The following is a 13,407-nucleotide window of genomic DNA, read 5'->3' as shown; positions in this document are numbered from 1 at the left end:
CCACAGGGACACTGCTGGCAGCAGGAGTGATATCGACATTACTTTTTATCCAGCCCACTGTCACTTACTTCAAGTGACTATTTCTATGACCTCCCTCCATTCATTCTGGATTTGAACTCAAAAAGCAATTTTAAAAGCACCACAAGCCAAATTCACTTAGTCTCAGTGCTGACCTGACACAGACAGCAATCCTCGACTGATAAGTGGACCATGCACCAAAAGTTCCTGTACAGACTGGAAGGCTGGAATCCAGATTGCAGAGATGGAGTTGGAGCCTCAAGATGGAATCACAAAAGTCCATCCACTGAGGGAGAGGGAGAAGAGCACACAAGCAGATCTGGCAGGAGGCCAGAGGTTTAAACCCCCGTTTTCCCATCACTGACCAAAAGGAGACAAACCCCAAGTCACTGAGCCTTTCTAGGGCTCCATTTCTTCACCCATAAGTCATAAGACTCGCCTGGCAGAGTTGGTCAGAGGATTAGATGACAATGTTTGTGAACCACAGAGTAGATCATATGCATGCCACAGAGCAGACATGTAACAAATGCCTGAAGATTATATTAACTCCTAAACCAGTAGCCATACTATATCACTGTCCTGAAAACTATGCAATTTTTAAAAATACGCATACATTTGGGACTTCCCTAGCAATATACTGGTTAAGACTCCATGCTTTCACTGCCAGGGCCCTGGGTTCAATCCCTGGTCAGGGAACTAAGATTCTGCAAGCTGAGAGATATGGCCAAAAATATAAATATATATAGCATACATTTGAAATTACAGTAGGACTGACTGCGGGAGGATTAACTGCCTCCTAAAAGACCAACGGAAAAAGGGAGGGTGACAGGCTCAGAGGGTGTCACAGAAGGTCAGATCACCCATCCCATCCACTCCCCTAGTCTTTTTTCAGCTCAGTTCAATTGTCACTTCTTCGTGAACCTTTACTGGTCTCCCAGTCTGGGTTAACTCTCTCCAGTGTATCTAGACTGTAAGGGTAAAGTTCTAATCATTGTAAGGCAATGAAGAAGTCTGTCTTACAGTCTGTCTTCCCCATAACCACATAAAGCCCATGGAGTCAAGGCCCAGGTCTGTTTCTGCTCCCCAGTGTCTCCCTGATACTCTGTCCTGTGTCTGGAATACACTGGGCACTCAAATATTTGAGAAATGAATCATACCAGTCTATGTTCAGCTGGCTGTGCACATGAACAGATAAGTCACAAGGTCTTGCCTCACGGTTACCTGAAAAGCATACAACTCTTTCGGCCCCAGTTAAAAGAAAAAAAAAAAAAAATCAATCTGCCTCTGCCAAATCAACTAGCTAATAATGGCTGATTATAAAACCTACAATGCTATTAAACCCACAGGCATCCTCTTCCAATGGGCACAGATCTCCCAGGGCCTTGGTTTGTTCACAGGGCAAGTGCTAAATGAAGTCAAGATCCAGGCAGGTTTGGAATTTGTTGGGGCTCTTCCTTCCTCAGGATCAGTGAAAGCGGGACAGATGACTCCAACCTCATCCTGGCTTGAACTCTGAAGGCATGGGAAATGCTGCTGCGAGCCGCAGTGTACCCAGTGGCTACATCCAGGAACAGTCCAGGGTGACCCTCAAAACCTAATGAAGCAGGTATGGGTCCCACTCTGCAGGTGAGGAAACAGACCCTCATCGGTCAGGCACACACCATAGTTAATCACATAGTTGATCACATAGTTAATAAGTACCAGAGCTAGAATCAGAACCCAAATTAGATTGCAAAGGGTCTGCTATTAGCCATATTCAGGTTCCTCTCCCCACACTGAGTGTAAGTTTCTCCAGACTGAAGGGTATACAGGCTTCGGTGAGTCAATGCAACATGGTTAAAATACACTTGCAGAAAGACAACTGTTCTGGGTTCTTCCATGACTATACAACCCAGGATGAGTCCTTCACCTCCGTGGGCCCCAGAGAAGCTGTTTCCCCAGTAATATTGAAGTGGGCTGGATGGTCATTACAAGAGGAGACCCACTGAGCACATAACCATGCCTATCAGTCAAAACCTATCACAAAATCACATCTGCCTGGCCCCTGCCACGAGCCCACCATGCTGTGGCTCAGCCCTCCATCACCCAAAGTGAAGGTTAACTAGAGACTTTGAGGTTTCAGGTGGGGATGGAAGGAATGACAGGCCACAGACTTTCCTACTAGGTCCCCTGAAACTGACTTGGAATAAAGCAAGGATAAGCAACAAGCTGGGACTCTGGGGCTTCCCTGGTAGCTCAGATAGTAAAGAATCGGCCTGTAATGCAGGAAAGCCAGGTTCGATCCCTGGGTTGGGAAGATCCCCTGGAGAAGGGAACAGATACCCACTCCAGTATTCTTGCCTGGAGAATTCCATGGACAGAGGAGCCTGGCAGGTACAGTCCATGGGGCAGCAGAGTTGGACACAAACCAAAGCCAGAAACACTTTGTTTTCACTTTCAAGCAACAAGCTAAAGGAGACTGTTTACCATACACTTAATTAAGCCAGAATCACTGGAACCAGGAGGAAATTGAGGGGGAAAAAAAAAATGCCGTGAAAGAAGCAGGTATATATCCCCAAGCTTCCCTTGGGCTCAAACCCACCAGTTTTCCATGCAGCATCAGCTCCCTCTGAGATGTGTTCAACATACACTCAAGCCCTACTGCAGAATAGCCTTCAGAGACCAAGGCCATCCACCCAAGCCACCTCACTCCCTAGCGTCGGCCCCGGCTGTAGAGAGTAATCTGGAATTTACAGTCTCTTCTACAGAGCCTTACAAGGTCAAAAATGTTCAAGCTGTATAATTCCAATGATGAAAAGGCTGTGGAACAGCACAGACTAAATGGCCAGTACGAACGACACTCCAGGAGCCAAAATACAAGAGCTGAAGGTGAAGTCAGCGGTGGGCACAGTGGGAGCCAAGGAGCCCAGCTGGCCAGGCTTCAGCGGCACTCGAGCCTATGCTGCTGCCCGCCCTGGTGAAAGTCACCACCCCCTGCCGGTCCCCGCCAAGGGTGAGCACAGTCACCTCCCAGCACCAAAATAGGAGTCACAAGCAGCTGGCATCCATCCTGGGGAAGGCTGCTGACCCCTGAGCCATCACCCTCTTTGCAAAACCCATACTGACTTCTACATGTATGGTAAGACATGGGGAAACGGCCAAGGACATTATCTAAAATGTTCATCAAAATAAAGTCTGAACTATGAGGAGGAGCAGAAGGGGGAGTGAAGGCAGGCACAGCCCCCTTCTTTACCACAAGCCTAGGTGCACGAAGTCCAATAATGTATACAAAGTACTGCAGCGGCTGGAAAAGTAGGAGAAACAAGGGACACACAGCAAGAACAAAGGAGAAGGGGGTGTTCCCTGGAGGTCCATAGTTAGGATTCTGTGCTTTTGCTGCCAAGGGCCTGGGATCAATCCCTGGTTGGGGAATTAAGATCCTGAAAACCATGCAACCAAAAAAAAAACCACAGAGAGAGAGAATAAAAAGTAAAGAGGAGAATGATGGTAACAGGAAGCCTAGTGTCAAGTTGCCCCCACCTGACGCTGCCTCGGTAGCCTTGGTCTTGCTCCCCTAGCCCTACTTACCAAGGCTGTTCAAGAGAGCAGTGTGTGATTGCCCTCAGCCTTGCTGCCAAACAGCAGACATCAAAGACATAACAAACCTAACCAACCAACTCCATGACATCAGCACCCAATCTCCCGCAAAATAAGAAAAGCAAACTGACAAACGTTGAGCAGACCCACCACCCAGGAAGATACCAGACACAGAGTTCGAAGACATTTTTAGTATCTAAAACAAGCTTTTAAATGCCTAAATATACTTAGGCAAGGGCTTCCCTGATAGCTCAGTTGGTATAGAATCCACCTGCAATGCAGGAGATCCCGCTCCAATTCCTGGATCAGTAAGATCCCCTGGAGAAGGGAAAGGCTACCCACTCCAGTATTCTGGCCTAGAGAATTCCATGGACTGGACAGTCCATGGGGTCACAAAGACTTAGGCAAAACCTTTCAAATGGAATGATAAAATACACCTTGATTTATAAAACAAACACTTTAAGTTATTTAAAAACAAATGAAGCATTATGTTTGCGCAGTGAAGAGTATGAAAAAGCGAAAAGCATTTTGCAATAAATGCTGGAAGGTTTAAGAGACTGCAGTAAGACTGAGGATAGATCTAATCTATGAGATCTAAAGGTATGATTCTGCAAATTAACAGAAAGGGTAGTAGGCAGCTAAACCGAGACCAGATATTTCATTCTTTGTAAAATATGTTAAAATTGACATTTCTGCAAAAAGATCATGTTTGTTTATATGTATATATATGTGTGTGTGTGTGTATATATATATATATATATATACACTAACCTTAATACTCCGAATACCACCTACTCTGTTTAAAAAGACACAAACAAAAAAGGATGGTTCCAGTTCTGTCCACACCCTGAATTTGATGTACTCACCACAGATGGGTCCTGTACCGGATGAGACAGAAGAATGTTTATTAAACAGCTACTGTGTGCCAGACCTCAGAGCTAAAATTCCCCCTTTTGCTTGACCCCTTATTTTTCCAGTCTCCAAGGAGTAGGAATGGAGGGAGAGGGCTGAAGGTCGCACCACGCCTTCAGATACAGCTGATATTTAACAGCAGGCAGAGGTAGAAGGCAAACACAGAGCTCCAGCGACTGAATAGGTCAGCCCTAATTTAGAGATGACTTTTTCATCTTAAGAGGAAGACAAACAGAGATGAGTTAACTCTTCCATCATCCTTTCTCTGGCAGCTTCTGAGCCAACCTTCTTACTTCTCAGGTTCTCCTGATGAAGGGCACACCTTCCTTCCCTGGTTTTGTCTTCTTTCTGGTCACCAGAAACACTGATTCTGGAATTCAGCAGGACCTCGGTGTCAGAAAAGTGAAAACTGGGGCTGATCCAGCAAAGAGTGTGAAGTTATATCACTAACTTCAAGACAAGCTTCCAGTCCTCAAAGCTTAGAGCCAGGTCGCAATGCGGTGGCAGGTCAGAGAGACAGAAAGGAAGGAGGAATCTTTTCCATGTCCCAAGATCCAACCCACAGGGGGCCTCCTTTTCTCCCTTTCCTATTGCTAATTATTTCCCTTTTTGTTTTTCTTTTTCTAGTCAAGTGACTCATAGTTCTTGAGGCTTTACTTAAACATGCACATTTCCCATTTTAACACAGCTTTTATCGATGTAAAGGGAACACCTGAAACATCGTGAAGTCGCCCCTGGGGGATCTTGTAGAAAATCTTTTGTTTTAAAAAAAATTGACCTCTGAAGTGAAATTGTGCCAAACACTGTTTTATGTTGGACCACAACTACTAGCACCCCACTCCCTGCCAACTTTATGTCAATATTCAGAATCGTGGGTGCAAAGTGCTGATAATGAGCCTAGGCCCAGGGTTTTTTCTGCATGACCACATACAGGGCATACCTGAGTGACTGGCAATCAAATAATAATAATGAATAACAGCAGCCACCATGTATCAACACCTGTTCGTAGGTCAAGCATTAGACCAGTGCTTAAGTACCTGGTTCAATCCTTACAACTGTGAGGTCAACTTTATCAGCCCAGTTTAATGATGAAAAAAGCTGAGCTCAAAGACCTTGCTTACAGTTTCACAGCCAGTAAGAAGAGAAGCCAAAATGTGAATGCAGGACAGTCCAACAATTCTTCTCTTCCTGGTGACGGAGAAAAATCAGATAGGACTCAATGTCTGGAGGACATGTGGCAAGACCCTTCCCAGTTCTGAGGGCCCCTCCCTCCTGTGTGTGGGTCTCATCAGTGGAAATCAATGCTGGGGGTGGGAAATCTGCATGCTAGAAATATCAAGGGAAATGACAGCAGTAAATACCTGTTCGATTTTCATGATTTTTGAGTGAGGGAAGGAGAAAAGGAGAAATCTGCATGGAAACATTCTCTGTGCCCCCAATGACATCATTTACCTCCCCACTTATCTCAAGCTTTAACACTAGAACATCCTGAAAGTAACTTGCTTTGTAAAACTTCGGCACAGAAAAGCAAGGGCTGACCTTGCATTATTAGCTTCTCTACTTCAACCTCAGGTCCCACCGATGGAAACGACAGGGCTGCAGGAGCGCTGCCAGCCTGGCTCCCAGCTTTTGACTCTGCAGCAGGTTTCTAGCCAAGTTCTACAACCCTGAGTTGCTGAAGACTGCGCACATGTGCATGGTGTTAAGAAAAATACTAACAAGAGGCAATACACTCCCATTTGAGAAACCAGAGAAAATAAAACCAACTTTCCTATCGTGGTATTATTTGGGGACATTTCCTGGCAGCTTTTTTCATCTACATTTAGCACATGGTTATGACTGTAGCTTACATAAAATTCTGTTGCTTGTTTCTCCACCTACCACCACTTCTGTTTAACTATCAAGGGTCCCCTGTTCTATTTAGCCTTTCCTAGCCATCCCCTTGCCCAGGTGAAGCTGATCCCTTTCTTCTCTTTCGATGTTTCCACTACCCTCTGAACACACCTGAGTCACATTCCTCTAAAATTTTACTAACGAGCTTACACATCAGGCTCCCCCTATAAAGCACATAGTCATTTCAAGCAGTGTGACTGTAAGCTTTGATTATTTTTCACATAGTTGGAAGAAACACCACCAAAATGTTAACAGGGGCTGAGCTGCAGGGTCGTGCCATGACCGATTTGTTTTAGCATTCTTTCCATTTTTTGATGTGGTTCCAAATTTCCCTTAGATAACATATAATTTCTTTCATGCATATTTAACTGACTATAAAACTTTCTTAGAACCGCAACTGATAAACTTCAAAATCAGACAAAGGAGAAAGGGGCCGAATGCCATGAGACATGGGCAAATGTCCCGATTTCAAAGCAAGAACGAAGGCGATGCTGATACCTACAAATAAAAGGCCCTGATCACTACAAACCAAGAATGACTTCTGGCACAACTACAGAACAAATGGTTTGAGGGCTTTTAGAAAGGAAAGAACTTTGGGAAAAGGTACTGTGGGTCTACGGGTCCACAATGGCCAAATGACCAAGCTATATCAAAATGCAACCAGTTGTTTCTTGTGATTATCAAGCTCACAGATCAGGTGAAATGAGATTATATATATATATATATATATTTTTTTTTTTTTTTTTTTAATTTCAGCAAAGCATCTTAAAAAACTCCCATGATTCACTTGTGGCTAAGTTAGTGAAATAGTCAAGCATCTTGACCATTCATTCAGCTCAACAACTACCCCAACAGAATGTTCATCACTCTCTCTCTGGGCTGTCACTGTACTTTGTGTGTGTCTCACAGCTCTTACTACACCTGGATGAGCTCCTGGTCTCTCTTCCTATTAGCCCTGGGGTCAGCACTCTATCAGAGAAGGCAATGGCACCCCACTCCAGTACTCTTGCCTGGAAAATCCCATGGATGGAGGAGCCTGATAGGCTGCCGTCTATGGGGTCGCTAAGAGTCGGACACGACTGAGCGACTGCACTTTCACTTTTCAGTTTCATGCATTGGAGAAGGAAGTGGCACCCCACTCCAGTGTTCTTGCCTGGAGAATCCCAGGGACGGCGGCGCCTGGTGGGCTGCTGCCTATGGGGTCGCACAGAGTCGGACACGGCTGAAGTGACTTGGCGGCAGCACTCTGTAGATGTGTACCCTGGTGTCTCCAAGCCTTGATGATAATCTGGAGAAACAAGCTGTCAGCACAACACAGTGTTTTATTCTTCTCCACACCTTGTCCATGGCTTCTCAGCAATGACTTGACTAAAGATAGACCCAAGAGGCAGGTTCATCAATGCCCCAGACAGCCCAGGACAGGAAAAAAGAGTTAATGCTATATAGATGGCAGAATCAAGATTCAAACGATCCTGACAGCCCAGCATTCTGGGCCAAAAACAAAGCCGGTTGTGCCAGTCCAGGCTGGGTGGGGGCACTTTGAAACTTCCTCGCATCCATGAGACCTGCCCAGGCAACCATCCACATGAAACAGAGCTGGTGCCATCTCTGACTGTAAGGTTCATTGGAGCCCACAGTGCCAAGAGTAATGCAATCTTAAATGGCATCAAAAGTAGGCCAGTGTCCAATTCACGGAAAAATGGTAATACTCCCACTGTACCCCACAGTGGTCCGGCTCAAGTGCAGGATTAAGCTCAAGATGTCACACTTTTAATGATACTCTTTAATGGGTTAAAATCACATAATTTGAAAAGCACCCAATGGTTTATCATGCAAACTCTCTATTCCACCCAGCCCAGCAGTCCCCTAGTGTCCTCCTCAGAGGCAACCAACATTACCCATTTCTTCTGTACTCCAAACACACAGCATCCACATGTAAGCAAATAAACATACCCTCCTCTTTTTGCACAAATGGCAGCACCCCATATATGCTGCTCCATACACTGCCTTTTTCACTTAAAAAAAACATATTCTAGGGCTTCCCTGGTGGCATAGTGGATAAGAGTCTGCCTGGCAATGCAGGGGATGTCGGTTTGATCCCTGGTTCAGGAAGATCCCACATACCAAGGGGCAACTAAGCCTGTGCACCAGCAACTATTGAGCCCACATGCCTGGAGCCTGTGCTTGCAACGAGAAACCACTGCAATGAGAAGCCTGCACACCACAATGAAGAGCATCCCCTGCTCACAGCAACTAAAGAAAGCCCACATACAGCAACAAAGACCCAGCACAACCAAAAATTTAAAAATGAAGATATTAAAGATACTTAATTATATATATATATATATATATATATATATATATATATACACACACACATATCCTACATAGTTTTACGGCAATTACCTGAGAAGCAGTCTCACTCTCTTCTGTGGCTGCACAGGGTTCACCTGCTTGGAGACCCTACTCTGATGAGCATGTACGTTATCCCAGCCTTGTGCCACTGTAAACCACACTGTAAGAAACAAACATCATTTCTCACTTATGCGGACATAGTCATAGAACAAAGAATTGGAATTACAAGAACAAAAAGTGGATGCATTTGTAATTGTGGTGGATATCGTCAAATGGGACACTGCTTTATCTTTTTTAAAATTTATTTTTAATTGGAGGAAAATTACTTTACAATATTGTACTGGTTTCTGTTGTACAACATGAATCAGCTCTAAGTATATTCCCTCCCTCTTAATTTATAAAATCTTTTTGAGTGGGGAGGGAGGTGGGAGGGGGGTTCAGGATGGGGAACACATGTACCCCCATGGCTGATTCATGTCAATGTATGGCAAAAACCACTACAATATTGTAAAGTAATTAGCCTCCAATTAAAATAAATTAATTAATTTAAAAAAATCTTTTTGAGTAGCTGCAAGATTTATTGAGTATTTATGGTATGGAGAAAATATTGGTTGGTGTCAAAGTTGAATCTCAAAAGCTGGAATATGGGACATTGCTTTTTCAAGAGAGTCATGGACAAAATGGAGTTTTCCAAAACAGGGGGCTGGAAATTATGAAGCAAGAGGTAAAGAGGCTTAGTGTAGAGAGATGAGCACCATCAGCTTCAAAAACCCAGGGCCACCACCAAGAAATTCCATCCTAGCTCACTTACCACAGCCCGGACAGGTCCTCAGGGACTTAACACACATCATCTCGCTTGACTGTTACAACCCTGAGGGATAAGCATTTCTATCCTTATTATGAAAACAAGGAAACTGAGGCCAGAGTCCTCTTGCCAAAAGCCACAGAGCCGGCAAGGGGCAGATCGGGGACTCACACCAAACTGGGCAGCTCCCCAATCCGTGCTCCTCACCCTCCCAACCTCTGGCTCCTCCAGCTCCAGCTGCACAAGTGAATCACACGAGTGGCTTCCACAGGAGCCCTGCCCAGATTCTGACCTGACTTGTCAGGACACAGAACGTACAGGCTTAAATGCCCTCCTCTCAGGTGGCTCCACTGCGCAGTCAAGACTAAGAACCACTGCCCTAGTCTACAGTAGCTCTTCAACGGGGCAGGGGGCAGGCATCGGACTCCCCTGGAGCCCTCATAAAAACTCAGGCCCCACCCGCCCCGAGTTTGAGAAGCAGCAGGTCTGGGGCGGGGCTGGGGAGTTTGCAGCTCTAGCAAGTTCGCAGTGATGCTGATGCTGCTGGCCGGAGGACCAATGCTTTGAGAACCGCTGCTCTAGAAGCAAGAGCTACCGCTGCTCTTAGTAACAGACAGCGATTAGCATTCTACAGGACACCATCACCCCAGTGAACTCCCACTGTTTCGGAAGGTCCAATGGGATAATATTCTCTGCAAGATGAAGTGAGAACAGATGCTCAAGTGTCTTAGCCAAGGTCATACAGGTTGCAAGTGATACAAAACTTTCATTCCTTTTTTTTTTTTTTTTTTTAGTAAATGTCTCTGCCTTGACTTGCTGACATTTAGTTTAATGATCCTCCTACTACACTAACATCAGACTCCAGGAGGTAAGAACCTTGTCTCTTGTTTACTCTTTTTTTAAAAAAAAACGACTTTTTAAATTACTGATTTATTTGGCTACAGTGGGTCTTAGTTGCAGCATGCGGGATCTTTAGTTGCCAAATGTGGAATCTAGTTCCCTGACCTGGGATCAAAGCCATGCCCCCTGCATTGAAGTGTGGGGTCTTAAGCCACTGGACCGCCAGGGAAGTCCCAACCTCTTGTTTACTCTTATTTCTGAACTTGAAACCATGCTGGTGCTCAACACATATGCCTGAATGAATGAAGTAATGAATCACGGTGTGTAGGTACACTGAGATATGGTGTTCAAAGGAGAAAATTATGAGACAAGTTGATGACAGCTCATATTAAAGAATTCTAATAATTAGAAGTATTCAAAAATTAAATGAACTGCCTCAGTGAACAGTGAACTCCCCATCCTCAGAGACCAGCAGAAACCAAAAGGCCAAGGCACAGAAATGTCACAAAGCAACTCTACACTCCAAGGCGACCCCCTTGATCTCTAACAACTTTTGTAAAGCTAAATTTTGATTCTGATGCATTCCAGCAAAGAAGAGGTACCCTCTAAATCCTTCTTTTTAAAAAAATGTATTTCTTTACTTATTTTTAGCTACACTGGGTCTTCACTGCTACACTCAAGCCTTTTCTAATTGTGGTGTGAGGGGTCTACTCTTCGTTGCGATGCACGGACTTGTCACTGCAGTGGCTTCTTTTGTCGAGGAGCACAGGCTGTAGAGCCTGAGCTCAGTAATTGTGGCACACGGGCTTAGCTGCTCCGAGGCATGGGGAATTTTCCCGGACCAGGGATCAAATCGGTGTCCCTTGCATTGCGAGGGGAATTCTTAATCACTGGACCACCAGGGAAGCTCTCTAAATCCTTCTTGATTATGGGTCACCTAGCCTGTCAACCAGAGAAGGCAATGGCACCCCACTCCAGTACTCTTGCCTGGAAAATCCCATGGATGGAGGAGCCTGGTGGGCTGCAGTCCATGGGGTCACCAAGAGTCAGACACGACTGAGCAACTTCACTTTCACTTTTCACTTTCATGCATTGGAGAAGGAAATGGCAACCCATACCAGTGTTTTTGCCTGGAGAATCCCAGGGACAGCGGAGCCTGGTGGACTGCCATCTATGGGGTCGCACAGAGTCAGACATGACTGAAGCGACTCGGCAGCAGCAGCCTGCCAACAGCTATACTATGTAAATTTAAGGAAGTTACTTCGCTCCTGTGCCTCAGTTTCCCTGGACACAAAATGAAGGGGTGTGTCAGTCAGTCCCTCGGCATTATCTAACAAAAAGACTGGCAAATAATAAACAACGAACAGATGTACCAAAGTACTTAGAATGCATACAACGTCTGCCTCTTCTCTCCGCCATTCTGCACTGCAACTAATCCGGCATCTAATTGGTATTTCCATGAAAATTAAACTTCACAAAGAACCAAGGGCAAATTCAAAATCAAACTGATTCCCCCTGCCTTTGAATTCCATGCCTTTGTCAGTTTAACAACTGATCTATTATATTTTTTAAATCCATTCTTCCAGCAGCCACCTATTGGACATCCACTGTGGGCCAAGAATTGTGCAAGACCCTTGGGGAACACAGGAAAGAGTCACACCAGCCCTGCCTTCTGGGGTACACGCCTACATCCACCTCCTTTCATAGTTTCAAGACAGCTCTGCATTTCTCCCAGCTGGGTTGTGTGGAGGGCTTCACCAGAATTTACTAGTGTAAAATTCTGTGTTTACAGATCAATTTTGACAAAGAAAACCACAACACAGAATAACAAGATGAGAAATGAACTAAGATCCAGAGGGAAGCTTTTAATTTTTTAAGACCTAAAATACTAGGTGTCAAGGTTTCATCTTTATGATGGAATAAAATACAATGTCCTCACTTAAGACCACTGTATTCACATCTGAGTGATATGAAGCAGTCAGGCTGAGAATGTCTCCAGGAAGCAGCTTCTCAAAATTACCAACACTGTGAAATCCGAGGGGCTTTTAGGAGATTTCTGAGGGGAAAGGATAAGAAAATGGGGGAGACTCCCAGCAGACATCTATTACTAGCCCTTAGTTACTGGCTTTGAACACTAAAAACTGTGTTTTCAGATACATCACCAGAAGAATGAGGACTGCTATTAAAGCCATGTGACCCTCCCTTAAAAACCTCACAAAGATGATCGGAGGCGATCCAGAGCAGAATGTCATTTGTCAAACAGAGGATGAAGCCTTTGGCTCCAAGTTAGACAACGCGTCAGAAGGCAGGAGCCAAGGGAGAATGACTCAGAAGAGGGAAGCCGGGCAAACACTCCAAAGCCAGAGATGAAAAGTTAAGGTGGGTGTTTACTGTAATGATTCAGCTCATAAACAGATTCTGACAGCCACGTTCAGGTGCATGTCAACAGGGCTTTTCTTCCTCAAGGAATATCAAGGCCAGCCTGCTGATCCACTCACAAGCACACACCGTCAAGATTCGGGACACCTAAACTAGGCAGCAGTTTGCTGAAGGCATCAGAGCTAGGATAAAACATCCAGAGAACTAGCGTTTTATTTTTCCAGTTCCTGTGGCCATACCTATGGCTGAGGAGCTTAGGGCTGGAAAGAATAGAGGCTGAAGTCATGGAGCCCAGCTCCTCAAACTTTAAGATGTCCAGGCATCACCTGCAGAGCCTGTTAACAGCAGAATCCCAGGCCCCACTCCCAAGAGTCTGACTGTATGAATGGGGAGAGGCGCTACCCACACCCCCCAGGACTCGGTATGTCAAGGAGCACCCTAACATTCTAAGGTAGGTGATCCCTAGGCTGCTGCATGGAAAACCTGACCTAATCCAACTGCTGTTTCTTCGTTTGTTTTTTTTTTAATAAGTGAAAGTAAAGCTCAGAGAGGTGAAGTACCTTGCCCAAGTCCAACTTCCTAAATACAGGGCTGGCTCCACCAGGAACAGATCCATAAGTACAAAGAGA

General features: G+C 45.1%; 1 protein-coding gene across 6 annotated transcripts in view; it reads right to left on the bottom strand.

The window, feature by feature from the left end:
* The window catches only part of SORBS1 (sorbin and SH3 domain containing 1), a 203,717-nt gene extending 193,844 nt beyond the window's left edge, over positions 1-9,873 (bottom strand). For 2 of the 6 annotated variants that reach the window (XM_013975103.2, XM_013975105.2), the window contains exons 1-2: positions 9,566-9,845; positions 8,806-8,914 (exon numbers count right to left, since the gene is read on the bottom strand). In XM_013975103.2, the coding sequence (XP_013830557.1) occupies positions 8,806-8,914; positions 9,566-9,605 (149 nt within the window). In that variant the 5' untranslated portion in view covers positions 9,606-9,845. Of the gene's footprint in view, positions 1-8,805; positions 8,915-9,565 lie in introns of all 6 variants that reach the window. The other 4 variants (XM_018041190.1, XM_013975107.2, XM_018041191.1 and 1 more) reach the window with 4 other exon arrangements.

This window comes from Capra hircus, chromosome 26 (genome assembly GCF_001704415.2).
Source record: "Capra hircus breed San Clemente chromosome 26, ASM170441v1, whole genome shotgun sequence".
NCBI classification, from domain to species: Eukaryota; Metazoa; Chordata; class Mammalia; order Artiodactyla; family Bovidae; genus Capra; species Capra hircus.
Note: the sequence above shows the minus strand (reverse complement) of the source record. Positions and strands in the feature narration are given on the sequence as shown.